The following is a 14,171-nucleotide window of genomic DNA, read 5'->3' on the forward strand; positions in this document are numbered from 1 at the left end:
TCCTGTGGGGGTAGTCTTGGAGGGCTTGCAGACTGCCCATAAAAGATGATGCTTACCACCATGCTTTGCTTACATTGTCTTTATGTCCACCACTACAAAACCGATTGTGCTTTGTGATGATAATAGCAAACTTAGTGAAAAAGTCGTAAAACTACATGGGCTTCTGCAATGAGCTAATGCTTCCTGCAGTTCAAGTCATGTCTAAGGCAACTATTAGGACAACTGGGAAACCCTTACACTTCAGCAATTTCTGTTTTGCAGTTAAACAAAAAATATGTCTATATCCAAGGCTCACAGAAAATGAGAAAGGTATTGTATTATGTACAGGCAGTAAACAGACTACACTCTTAATATCACTGCCATCTGAAAGATTATTTTCCACAGCTCTTTTATGGGAAAACACACGGTTAGATTACGCATTACTAAGAAATACAAAATTGCTTGCACAAGTGTATGTACTATTTAAAACACAAGCTGAAATGTCTCAAGATGAAGCAGCAAGTGAATAATTAAAACAAGCATATTTTTAAAAATGTTTATTGAAATGCCTTCATTGCATCATGCAGGATACAAAAATCATTATTAGAAAACCTTTATAACCATACTTAGGAGTAAAATCAAGATACATCAGGGAAAAATAATAATTATATAAACCAAAGCCATTTATTTCTTATAGTGTTTTAAGTCATTAGATTACAAGCTGTGATCTGCACAGATGTTAACAATTATCTTGCACTAACAGTCCTTCTTTCATGATTCAAGTTGAAACTGGTGTTTGTCGTGCTAGAGCAACCATATCACCTGTGTATACCACAAAAAATTCAACCCGTTCATTACAGATACAGGGTTTAAAAAGTATAACAAAAATATTCTGCCAGCATACTTCTATTTTGCTTTCAGTTTTTTTATTTGTTCCATCAAAAGCCATTAACTTTTCATCAAGAAAAAAAAAGGCTAATGTGCTTTCTTCTATTACACAAACCACATAGCACATTAAGTTTTGATTATTGAAATAGAACCTCTTTAAAGTCATAAGAGACTTTCTTGAAGTTCAGTTCAATTAAATAAGTTATGTTTTTGCAACATTACTCAAGGACTTGAAAGTGATTTTAAAATGGGAGACCACTGCACCCTCAGTATTTTTGTTGTTTTAGGACTCTCAGTCTCTGCTACTTAAAATTTTCAGAGTTTCTTATTCATACACTGCTTAGCATAAACTCATAGAACTTGCCTCTCTCTTTTTATTTTATTTGACAGCATTATTCTGTGCAGATATGCATTTAAAAAAAAAAACAAAACAAAACAACTCTGTGGGGCTGAAAACTTGACTCCAAAGACTGTAGATGGATAGAGATTTTGATGCTGGCTTCAAGGGGACCAATGTTTGAGAGGTTTCAGTAGAGCATTCACTTGGCACAGAGTAAGTTTAGAACCATGCTGGGACCTTACTAGAAAATTACAAGAAAATTGCTGTAGGGTCAAGAATCAGCTCATTCTATTCAACAGGGAAGATTTAAAAACCCCTTCCTTATGAGGAAGTTAATACATGTGTTTCCATTTCATATCCTTCTGGAAAAATGCATCGTTATGAAGCTATCCTTCTCTTTTTATGTTGAGCTCCATAGATGCAGACTTTAAACACACAGTTGGTGTCAGTTGGTGTTTGAACACACAGAATATCCTAACAATTTAATTACATTAAAAGTCATGAAGAGTTTTGGCACTGTCCCCTTACAGAAAGTTAGGTACAACTAACAATTTGAAAACATTATAAGGGAATTGTATAACTCTTTGGCTCTGTTGTAATATTTAACTACTAAGGCAAGAACTATGTGTACCTTAGGGTTGCTTTTGTTTATATTTTTATAAAATACTTGACTAAAAGTTTTAAAAACTCACCTAATCATCTATAAATGTCAAATGCTGCATATTAAAATATATGCTTGTTACACCTTTTTGTTCTAGAATTTTTGCATACTGATGAGAACAGACACATTTGTAAACTGTTTAGTATGAGTTTATGAAGACATTCTCCATATGAGAGAATTTGTAGAAAATTATCATTGAATCCAGATGCTGTAATTTAAATTGCCTGATTATCCATTTTGGAGCCCTATGATTCTCTCAACAGCTTTAGCTCTTTCATTCCTATAAAGGTCAACTAAAACAAGTAACAAGCCCCCCTTTTCAATGCATTTGTAAAACCATCTCGTTCTGAGGTTTCGGGTGCACATCATAAGGAGGATATTTCAGAGTACGCACTGGCTTTTCAGATTTCACTACATATGGCGAACTTCATCTGTTACGTTATTGCAGTATGCCCTGTTGTCCCCTTGTATTATAACATGAAGTGGGTGTAGCCTTCCGCGCCTGTAACGATAACATCCATCCATATCCTCATGGCTTCTGGCGAAGGAGCAACCATATAGTATATCCGGTCATGTGTCTTAACACTGAAAGTGAGCAACGGGTTGGGACTCTAAAATAAAACAGAAAGAAGGATAACAAAAGAATGAAAACAAAGCCATTTGTTGGCACCAGAAGTGAAATTACTTACGGAGGAAGATAAAATGCAAAATGCTGTAGGCACTGCATCCTACATTGCAGTACTGGAAGCAGAGATGTGTTTAAAGCGTTGGCATCCAGCATAAACACTTCTTACAACATACTTCCACTAGAGTATTACATAGGAGTACAGGGCTCCAAACCGTTGTTTCATGCCCGAATAAGTAACTCCCCCACTCTGTCCAGCTGTCAAAACCACCTTGGCTTTCACAAATCCACCTGCCAAGGATATATTCAGCTTGTTCACAGCTCATTTAAGTTACAGGTGAGAGGCAGTGGGTGCCATGAGCTGCCAGCACCAGTTAACTCCCTCCCTGTGACAGATGTATACAGTCATCCCTTGATTTACCAAAGCCACTGATTCCAGTGGTCTCGCCACTGGACTACGGAGTTCCTTGCGGCAAATCCCACCTGGCAGGTAGACACTCTTATCTCTGCTTTCATCAGTATTAAAACACAAAACCAAAACAAAACAGCCCTGTGCTAGTCACTGATCTGGCTTCATCTTCCTTTTCCTCCACCCCAGGATTTTTTTGTTTCTTTCTTTTTTTTTTTTTCTAATACTGTCAGCACTCCCTTTGACTTTACTACCCAGCTACCATAGTTTGGGTACTGCTATATGATACTCAGTTAAAACAATAAAGAAGTTTACCTTATATGCATTCTTTAGATGATCATAATAGACTTCTTCAATAGCTTGAAAATATATTACACCTTTTAATTTGGTTTCATGTTTGTCTAAAATGGAAAAGAGAGAATGACTTAAGAACTGAAATGAACAGTACTTCAAGAAGCAAAAGCGCAGTTTGCATTTCAAAATATGTTCAGCTGATAAGTAACTGGATTAACACTTTTGCTTGTGAAATCCCAGAGAAATCTTCAATCTTTCTTACTAGTTGATTGTTTTTGTTGAGAGATGTGTTTACTACTTTAATATGTTTTCTTTTCCACCTGGTTTCCAAGAAAATAAAGCTTTTGCAATTTCCTCATCTATTTGCAAGTCACTCCCTTTACTGAAGTGTCTAAGCATTATGGTCGGTATTAGCCAACAGAAGGACAGATGTCTCCGACGTACATCAATCTTCCAATTCCACGAAAGCTAGACAGACTTCACATAGCTCACAGGCGAAGATCTACAGTTTGCCTTAAAAGGAAAACTGTTATGATAGGCAAATTTGAAATACAATTTGATAGCAAAAGCTTTACATTAGAGTATCATTTGTGCTTGTACTTATTAAATAAATGCTTCTTCCCATTTGTAGTAATATCCCTTAGTCTCAAGCTAATATTTATTATGCGAATGTGAGGCTAGCAGATTGTAGGCAAGTTTCCATGAACTCTGACACATGGAAAAGTTTACAGGAAATTAAAAGTTCCTGGGCACCAGCTGCAGCATAATAATTGTCTGTTTGCACTTTCCTAGTCTAACATCCAAGGTAAAAGCCAAATTAATTAGACGCGGTTTGCCCCTGTTGTGAAAGGGACCTCCCCATTTGCTTCAGAGCGCCCGAGGTAAGAACGCCTGAATGGATGGTTACTCCATGGAGGCTGTTAACAAGGAGCAGGTTGTTATCCAGTGGTACCATGTTTCTGGTATAATGTCCCACTGCAGCAAAGGGTGGGGAATGAAGGGTGGGAATCTTCTCTTTTAAGTTTTGATACCTAGAATGGAGACACAGCTGACTTCATCTCCCTTAAAAGGCAATGGAAAGCAGCAGATACTTGCAGGGGGCCAATTCTGCATTATTTTAGACATTTCCTTTCGGGGGAGATCACACATGATCTCCTTCTGATATTGCCTTCTGTCCCACCATTAGCTAGTGAATCATTAGGGCAAGGAGGATACAGACTGGGAACTTAACATCTTAACAGTCACAACTATAATGTTGCACAAGAAAAAGGAACAGGGCAGGTAAGCATCTACCATACCCTCCATTTTCCTTCAATGAAAGAGAAATTGTTAAATAATCCCAGAGGGTGTAAAGAAGCATCACAACTGCATGTGACACTGAAGGGCAAACTTCCTTCCACTCCCAGTACTTTTATATTAGGGGAACGTAATGCCTTCTGATCCCAAGTTAGTATCACCTTAAAATCGAACAGTCATGCAGAGCATCTTTATCAGTCCCGTGAGAGAGTCTGCAGTCATTTTGAACACTCACAAAATTCAGCTTACATCCTATCGGTAGCTTCAGGCAGCTTCAAAAGCTTCATATGACGGCAAAAAGAAATCCCAGAGACCAAACAATACAGCATTGGGAATCTCCCTGCTCGCCCCCAGGGGACCAGTAGAAGTACTGAGGTGTAAGATTACGACATTATAGCACACATTATACTAAGCTAAATGAAATACTATACAAAGTACACTGTCTGTGCAGTAGAAGCAAACAGGGATCCACTCTCCTTTCAAGCCCCACCTGGGGTCTTGATTACATGAGCATTTTGGATACCCACAAGCTCCCATCGCAACAGTCTTTGTAGAGTTCCGCGTATGCTGCAGGTCAGAAAGTGCAGATGCTTCAGTCACTGCACTAAATTGTCAGACTTTAAGATAAGTTCCTTGTTCAGTACACTTGCACAACTTAAACAATATACCAGTATATTTACTTGAGCTCAATTACTCTGAATTTACAGCATCAATATTTATTTTGGAAGTCTACTATATATTTAAAGATGTAGACAGATCCTCACTCATACAAGCAGCTGCATTTTTGTGCAGCTGGTACAGAATTCTCATGAAATTATGTTTGTTGGCTGGAGTCCTTGAGACATTATGAAAAGTTTTCTTTGGTAATTCGAATTGCATTATAGCAACTGTACCGCACTCAAAACCAAAACTGTTAACTACTTTTTAAAAAAATCAGCACCACATGGGAATGCTACTGTATGTTACAGGCCTTGCTAACCAATAAACCAGATATTAAGAACAAAATAAAAAAGTGTTTGTCACATTCTTCATAGTATTACTGCAAACTAGTATGAAATATTCAGTGGGTATGTTATCTGCTGGGAAGACCACACAGCCAAGCACGCACAGTCCAGGAGGCTCCTCCAGTGTATTGATGATAACTTTTTGACACAGGTGGTGCAGGAGCCAAGAAGGAGAGGAGCACTCCTGGACCTAGTACTGAAAAACACAGAGGGACTGGTGGAGGACATTAAGGTTGGGGGCAACCTAGGTTGTAGTGATCATGAAAAGATAGAGTTCAGGATCATGGGTACTCTGCACAAAACAACAGGAAGTAAAATTACAACCTTGAACTTCAGGAGGGCTAACTTTGACCTCTTCAAGAAACTGCTTGGAGAGATCCTGTGGGCTACGGCTCTGGAAGGCAAAGGGGCTCAAGAGAGCTGGTTGGTATTCAAAGACCACTTCCTCCAAGCTCAGGATCGGTGCATCCCTAAGAGAAAGAAATCGGCCAAGGGGTGCAGGAGACCTGCATGGTTGAGCAAGCACCTTCTGAAAAAGCTCAAGAGGAAGAAGGAAGTTTACAATAAGTGGAAGAATGGACTGACCACCTGGGAACGTTACAAGAATGCCACCAGAGTGTGCAGGGATGAAACGAGGAAAGCCAAAGCCTCCTTGGAATTAAACCTGGCTAGGGATGTCAAGCTCAACAGGAAAGGCTTCTACAAGTATATTGGAGGCAAAAGGAAGACCAGAGAAGTTGTGGGCCCACTGTTGAATGAGACAGGAGCCATGGTGACGGAGGATGCGGAGAAGGCGGAGCTACTGAATGGCTTCTTTGCTTCAGTCTTTACTGCTCGGCCCAGCCCTCAGGAGTCCCAGGCATTGGGGGAAGTAACAGGGAAAGAGGAAGACTTCCCCTTGGTTGAGGAGGATCGAGTGAGGGGTCAATTAAATATTCACAAGTCCATGGGCCCCAATGGGATGCACCTGAGAGTGCTGAGGGAGCTGTCGGAAGTCATTGCTGGGCCACTCTCCATCATCTTTGAAAGGTCCTGGAGAACAGGCGAGGTGCCTGAGGATTGGAGGAAAGCCAACGTCACTCCAATCTTCAAAAAGGGCAAGAAGGAGGAGCCGGGGAACTACAGGCTGGTCAGCCTCACCTCCATCCTTACAAAGATGATGGAACAGCTCATTCTGGGCGTCATCTCAAGGCATGTGGAGGAAAAGAAAGCTATCAGAAGTACTCAACATGGGTTCACCAAGGGGAAATCATGTCTGACTATCTGATAGCCTTCTGTGATGGCATGACTGGATGGATAGATGAGGGGAGGGCAGTAGATGTGGTCTACCTTGACTTCAGCCAGGTGTTTGACACGGTCTCCCACAGCATCCTCATAGGGAAGCTTAGGAAGTGTGGGCTTGATGAATGGACAGTAAGGTGGATAGATAACTGGTTGAAAGACAGAGCTCAGAGGGTAGTGATTAGGGGCACAGTCTAGTTGGAGGTCAGTGACGAGTGGTGTTCCCCAGGGGTCAGTACTGGGTCCAGTCCTCTTCAATATATTCATCAATGACCTGGACGAGGGGACAGAGTGCACCCTCAGCAAGTTTGCCGATGACACAAAGCTGGGGGGAGGTGGCTGACACACCGGAAGGCTGTGCCGCCATACAGAGAGACCTGGACAGGCTGGAGAGTTGGGCAGAGAGGAACCTTATGAAATTCAACAAGGGCAAGTGTAGGGTGCTGCACCTGGGGAGGAATAACCCCACGCACCAGTACAAGTTGGGGGCTGACCTGCTGGAGAGCACCTCGGTGGAAAGAGACCTGGGAGTCCTGGTGGACAACAGGATGACCATGAGCCAGCAATGTGCCCTTGTGGCCAAGAAAGCCAATGGCATCCTGGGGTGCATCAAGAAGAGTGCGGCAAGCAGGTCGAGGGAGGTCATCCTCCCCCTCTACTCTGCCTTGGTGAGGCCACACCTGGAGTACTGTGTCCAGTTCTGGGCTCCCCGGTTCAAGAAGGACAGGGAACTGCTGGAGAGGGTGCAGTGAAGGGCTACCAGGATGATTAGGGGACTGGAACACCTCTCTTATGAAGAAAGACTGAGGGATTTGGGTCTCTTCAGTCTGGAAAAAAGACAGCTGAGGGGGGATCTTATCAACACTTATAAATACTTAAAGGGTGGGTGTCAGGAGGATGGGGCCAGGCTCTTTTCAGTGGCGCCCAGCGACAGGACAAGAGGTAATGGGCACAAACTCAAGCATAGGAAAATCCACCTAAACATGAAGAGGAACTTCTTTACCCTGAGGGTGGCAGAGCCCTGGCACAGGCTGCCCAGAGAGGTGGTGGAGTCTCCGTCTCTGGAGACATTCAAAACCCGCCTGGACGCGTTCCTGTGCAGCCAGCTCTAGGTGACCCTGCTCTGGCAGGGGGGTTGGACTAGATGATCTCCGGAGGTCCCTTCCAACCCCTGCCATTCTATGGTTCTATGTAATGAATGAATGTAATGAATTCAAATACGTGTTTTAAAAAAGATGGACTGAGCAACACAGAAGCCCACCATCCATTTTAAGGTCCTTATGAGTTGCTGGAAAGCAGAAATGTCATAAAAGGAAATGGAACTGTTTGGGTGGGTTTTGTACTCAATATTTTCTTTTGCTTCTTAGCAGTGACCATCCAACATATGCCCCTGTCTCGCCTCTCCTAAAAACAAATACTCAGAAGACAAAGTGTTTTTCTGGCTTCCTCTGAAACTTCAAAGTCAAACCACACGTAGATTTCCACAGCAATCAGAGAGAAACATATGTTCTTAAATTCCAAATTTCTGGGTTTACCCCAAGATAACAAATTAACATAAATGCTTATAATGGCTCCAGATATCATATAACACAACTTAGTGTACAGAAGCCTCTTTAGAGTATTGCATGTTGTTCATTTGATATTCCTTAGACTCTCAAAACACGGAAAACTCAAAAGGTCTGCTCCTGTATATTTAATTTCCTGAAAGACTTTTCAGCACATCAAGCATTGGCACTGCAGAAGTATTCCATTTAATTTTCATGGTAAGTATAATAAATTATACTCCTGTATGAAGGGTGCAAGAAATCATTTTGTCATTGGGGGAATTATATAATATTTAAAAATAAAATATGTGGAGCCATTATTCTGTGCACTAGGAACCTCATGATCTTCCATTTTTTCCTCTTGCCTACCCACATCTCTCCCTTTGTCTGTTATGCTCACTTCTGTCTTACCTGTCGTTAGGACTGAACACTATAGGGAAAGGATTACTATAGGGAAAGGTGTAAAGCACCCGATGAAATGGAAATGTGAGTTTTACTCAGGACTCCCTACATGTTCACAACTCAGCCAAGGTTGATGGGAAAATGGAAGGACAAGTGTAGCCTAATAGTGATCCTGCGACCTACCTGCATAATAAGTAAAAGTTCTCTTGTTTCTGTCAAAAACAAACCATCGTTTTTTCCACGTTTTAATTTTTCCTCCCATTTTAATTAGAAAGCCTCGGCAGGTCTTCTCTGTGAGGGAGACATGGTAACAGGTCTCTATGTTGTGACCGGCTGTTTCGATGTGACTTCGTAGATCAAAGTCTTCCTTTCTAATGGGCAAATAGCGAGTCAAAGGACGGGCCTACAGTGAAGAAAAAAAAAAATCGTATTTTTTTAGCAGAAGTCTTAACTTCTTCACTCTTTCTGCTGCAAGGACGTAATTGTAAACTGAGGTTCTAAGAATGAATATAAAAAAGAGCTTTTGCTGCAGCCCTAATTTTCTTTAAAAGAAAATCCTTAAAACTTGTAACTTTACAAAGTGTTCCATAATTTTATAAAAACAAGATTAGAGCATAGGAGTTTCTTGAAATCATCGGTTGATAAACTGCTAAAACAGGGGGCACAGCACAGAAGGTTTGCTTTAGAATTAAAACATTAATGAAATGTTAAGGTGTGTTGCTGCTTTAGTTGAAGTGAAAGAACTTCATTTGCATGATGTTAAACAAACCCTTTATTTCTCTGGGCTAGATACTCACTACACATATCTCACTCATTAATATTTTACTGCTACAGGTATTTTCATGCAAAGTATAATCTAAGTAATAAGAACGTGCTATTACAGGAAAAATTAATCATGAGAGTGAACTGTAATGCCTAGTTAGTTTCACAGAGGTTGCTGTAAACAAATTGCAGAATTATTTTCTTCTGAACGAATTAAATGTGCTATCTACTTCACAGTCAGCAATACGGTACAGAGACCTGAAGTGCACCCCTCTGTAAGGCACAGCAGAGCAGCACAGGAAACGGTGCCTCATTCTTCACCACAGCTCAAGACTCGACATCAAGCCCAGATAATTTAAGTTAAGTTGGGAGAACCAGCAGGAGGACAAGTAACCTCTGCCAGCTGAGCATGAGTATGCTTGTTTTCTGTGCCCAAAGGGCCTACGCACAGCTTCCCCACTCCTTTTAAACACAGAAGACAAGACTCCCAGGGCTCCTGCTGCAGCCAAGGCAGGCAGAGGCTACATCACAGGGCGATTCAGAACAGAAGCTGAAGTCAGGTGCTCTGAATCACCTGTGAAAGGTGCATCTCCCTCCTTCCCTCTCCCTCTGCCCTGAGTCCAGAGAAGTCAGTGACCTGGAAAAATCTAACATGCTCCTGCTCCATGCCTAAAGTTAGCCTGTTAAATCCCACCATGAGGCACAAATCAAAGGGACTTTCCCTCATTGCATTCTCAAGAGCCTGCTGGTGCAATGGGAGCTGTGTTGCCTGCAAGAACTCTTAGCACCCTTCTAAAATTATGCAGTCCTGTATGATACAAGCTGGCACCAGCTTTGGCAAGTGCAAAGGTGGACTTCCTTCCCCTAGTTCACGTTTCTAAGTGTCAGGAAGTGCTGAAAAAAAATAATAATTGTGCCTCACTGTACAAAGGAAAGAAAAAAGTTAATAAGAAAAGTAGTTATTTTTGACAGATATGTTTTGTCTTCCTGCCAATTCGGTCTTCAGCCTCTCTGCCAAGTCTGACAATTAGCAGTAACTGATAGGGCATTCTATTACAACACAGGCATGCTCCAACATGAGATAAAGACATAAGCATGGCATCGTTGTCTACACCATACTTGAGTTGTCATTAAAATTTTTTAGAAAAAAAGAAGGCATTCAAGTAAAGCATGCATAAAATTTAACATTCGGTAATTACATTTTATATAAAAACAAAGGAATGGATATGTCTAACCAGAAAGAGCTTAAAAGTTCCTCTGGGGTTGTCCTATTGTTCTGATTTAGCCTTATCAACTAGAAAGGCAAGTTATGTAGGAATGTTCATAAAAAATATCATAGTAACTCATGAAACAAAGATTTAGCAAAGGTAAAAAAGAAAATATTTTCAAATATGATATGGAATCTTCTGCACTCAGGTACATATATTAAGGTGGAGACATTGTCTTGCTATACTATACTAACAATAAAATGACTGCCTAGTCCATTTGCTGTACCATGTAGATCTTATTAGTTGTACTGGAATAAACAAATACGGAAGATGTCTAAGCTTAAAGAAAGCTCAAGATACCTCTAAATCCTAACAAGAAGCAAAATGATGTAGGAAGTAACACTGTTTTAATTAAATAATGTTTCCCATGTTGTGTAGTCCCAGTAACATTAAGAAAAATACTATTTCCTCTCTAGAGTAGATGTGGATCTGGAAAAGCTTCTTTATCTGTTTCTTTTTCTTTTTTTTCAGTCAAATATTTGGAAGTGACAGTTCACATTCCAAGATATTTTATGTATTAAAAGAAAGAAAAAAACCCCACCAATAGTTTATAAAATTAATACACTCACAAATTTCTGTTGTTCAGGCTAAAAAATTCTGCTCTGCCCATATTCAGTAACAAGCCTTATAGGATTAATATTTGCACTTCAGATATAAGATGCTAAGTAGATATCTATGCTATTCTTTAGCTTTAAGTGAATACCCAGACATCTATCTAAGGCTCCAAGAGCCCAAACATAGTTTTAGCAGCACAGTTACACCTCAGAAATACTATATCTATCTATTCAACTGAAAGCAGTTCTGCTTACCATTGTCAGAAATATACTTAGTCCTTTTTGTATATTGAGGGCAAGCTTGGCACTTAAAAACCATTTCATGTCAACGTATCTCACCTGTGCTCTTTGTTTCTCACGTATTTTGACTTCCTTTTCAATTAATTTTTGCCTCTGGCTGGTTTCTTCTTCCAGTCTTTTCTCCAGTTGTTCTCTGCGGCGCTTCTCTTCTTCCAGAGCTCGTTTTTTAGCTTCCATCTCCCGTTCCTAAATACCACAGCACATGCAGAACTTCAATTTTATGTGGAAACTATAGCTGATAAGCTAGGACTAAATCCCTTTTTGCCTCTTAAGTAGGCAGAAATGTATATCCAGCAAAGTGGACTGAGAATTGGAATCAAAACTGCAAATATTAACACTTTAGAAAGTAACGTTATTTTTAAGCAGCTCTCCTAGCAGAGGTAGGAGCAATCCTGATGTAGCTTCTGATAGGATTTTGCCATCAGCTTACCCACTGAGATAGCAGCTGTTTCACATGAGCTCAAAGATGTGGATGAAGGTGAAACCAGACCAAACTAGGGGGGTGGGGAGAGGTAATTATTAAAGTGTCTATTAGGTGTAAACTATTTAGGGCCCAATGTTGTGTTTAGGAGGATACTATCTAACTAACGTGCCCACTCTTAGTTTTACTCATAAAATTATGCTTACCCTGGTCTCAAGCAGCCTAGTCTTTTCAGCATGCGCTTGTTTCAGAAGTCTCTCCATCTCTTCTATTCTTGCAACATTTGAAGTGCTAGCACTGCACAAAAAAAATCCGTTATCTAAAAGAATACTTGGTATTTAAAGACATAGTTTACACTCTAATATTAGACAGTTTAAGAATGGAGTTGATACTGTTCTGATACTGCAGTAGGCACTAACAAAAAAATATGTATAAAGTATATGGTACACTCTCAGTGTATACATTCCCTATGCAGAGTTGTGACACGTGCATACTTGAGTGCCTACGAATGCATCTTATCCGTCACCTGTGATTTGTCATCTTCTCCCAGATAACAGAATATGGACGGAGGTGGTTACCATGTACTAAGAGAACACACTACTGATCCTCAGAGCTGGCATTAGTAGCCATCTGAATATACCAGTCTTTCTGGCTTTAGACTGATTTGTGTCTCACTGAGCTCATCATCAAAAAGTGCTCGATAAAAATACGGAGGATTAAGAGGTATGCATTAAGGCCATTCAGTGACAGAGCAGTGTCAGGAAGGACCTACTCGTTAAAGTAACCGGCAAGACAAAGAAACAAGGGTAATAACAAAGAGTGCTGGATTCTGGCCCAGGACCACACAGCTGTCACCTTTGCCTGTCCTTTTTTTTCTTTTGTTTCTTTTCTCCAATACAATTCTGTTTCCGCTCAATTTAACAGCCATTTCAACTGTGGTATTTCCATGGCATGCTCTCTCTTTTATTTTTCATCTTACGCTGTTCAACAAAAACGGTTGTTGTTAAATAGTACTGTATTACCATTAATAATACCGCTAGACTAAAGTGCAATGCGAGGAAATAAAATGGATTCAAATGTTTAGGGCACAGAGAAACTTGACCTGGGATTGTACTGAAAACACTATCTGCCCGCTCAAGTGGAAGTGGGTGTCAGATGGCAGGTCTACTCGTGCTACTCAATAGCATACAGACCAACTGTGAAAGGACACGGCTAGAATGGGACTAGTCCAAATATGTGTCCTGGGCAAGGGGGGAAATAAAAAAAAAACAGTAAGAACAACATCCTTCGCTTTCTGAGCACGCCTCTGACGGGTATGTCTGTAAGACCAGAATTTTTGTCAGAAGTGACATTCTTCAGAAGACATTTCTCTGTCTGATACTGGAGATCTGTTTCATGAGATACAATACAATAAAAAAAAAAAACCCCGTAACTTATTTAACCCAAGCTTGCAGAAAAGGTATAATCCATCTGAAATCTAGCTGAGCTCTAAAAGCTTATTGTCTCTGAAAAAAAAGGGGCCACTGACAAAGATGCCTAAGGCTAATTTGGCCACACTACGTTTAGTTGATAGGCCAAGAAAATCTAGATCAAAAAATTTCAGTAAAAGCAGCGAGGCATAAATTGCATTAGGTTTTCCCATATAAAACATGTCAATACTTCAGTTTAGTTATATTCTTTCATCCTTGATTTGCTTATCCTGCTCACTGAAATTAATGCATAGAATAAGATCATAATCTCTGAAACCTCAACCACGAAAAAGTAAGTTGCTAACGAATCTTGAAACAACTACTACTTGGTGAGTTGAATGACCACAGTGGTTCTGTTTCTTCTGTAGTTTGAGAACAGCCAGATTTTATGCATTTCCAGCCAAAAAAAAAAAAAAAACCAACAGATGTCTCTCTCATTATACAAGGCAATATATACCTTATATATTTTAAATGTGTCAAAACGAAGCAAGACAAATTGTTTTCCTTTAAAGTCTGATAAGGCTAAAAAAGATTCTCAAACACCATCTAAAAGAATCTGAATTCATTTTGCTTAAGGGAAGTTTTGTCAAGGAAAATTAACTGCCTGTCTTCCAAGACTTAACAAAATCAGCCCGTGCTCTTTTCTTCCCACACCAGTCTTTCTTTGCCATCTG

At 40.2% G+C, this 14,171-nt stretch overlaps 1 protein-coding gene across 6 annotated transcripts in view; it reads right to left on the reverse strand.

The window, feature by feature from the left end:
- Window positions 1-521: 521 nt before the first annotated feature.
- The window catches only part of PHLDB2 (pleckstrin homology like domain family B member 2), a 128,343-nt gene continuing 114,693 nt past the window's right edge, over window positions 522-14,171 (reverse strand). For all 6 annotated transcript variants that reach the window (XM_054189091.1, XM_054189092.1, XM_054189093.1 and 3 more), the window contains 5 exons: window positions 12,235-12,325; window positions 11,647-11,793; window positions 8,907-9,126; window positions 3,218-3,303; window positions 522-2,479 (listed from right to left, as the gene is read on the reverse strand). In XM_054189091.1, coding sequence (XP_054045066.1) covers window positions 2,339-2,479; window positions 3,218-3,303; window positions 8,907-9,126; window positions 11,647-11,793; window positions 12,235-12,325 — 685 coding nt within the window. In that variant the 3' untranslated portion in view covers window positions 522-2,338. The remainder of the gene's footprint in view (window positions 2,480-3,217; window positions 3,304-8,906; window positions 9,127-11,646; window positions 11,794-12,234; window positions 12,326-14,171) is intronic.

The sequence above is a fragment of the Rissa tridactyla genome, chromosome 1, assembly GCF_028500815.1.
Source record: "Rissa tridactyla isolate bRisTri1 chromosome 1, bRisTri1.patW.cur.20221130, whole genome shotgun sequence".
Classification (NCBI taxonomy): Eukaryota; Metazoa; Chordata; class Aves; order Charadriiformes; family Laridae; genus Rissa; species Rissa tridactyla.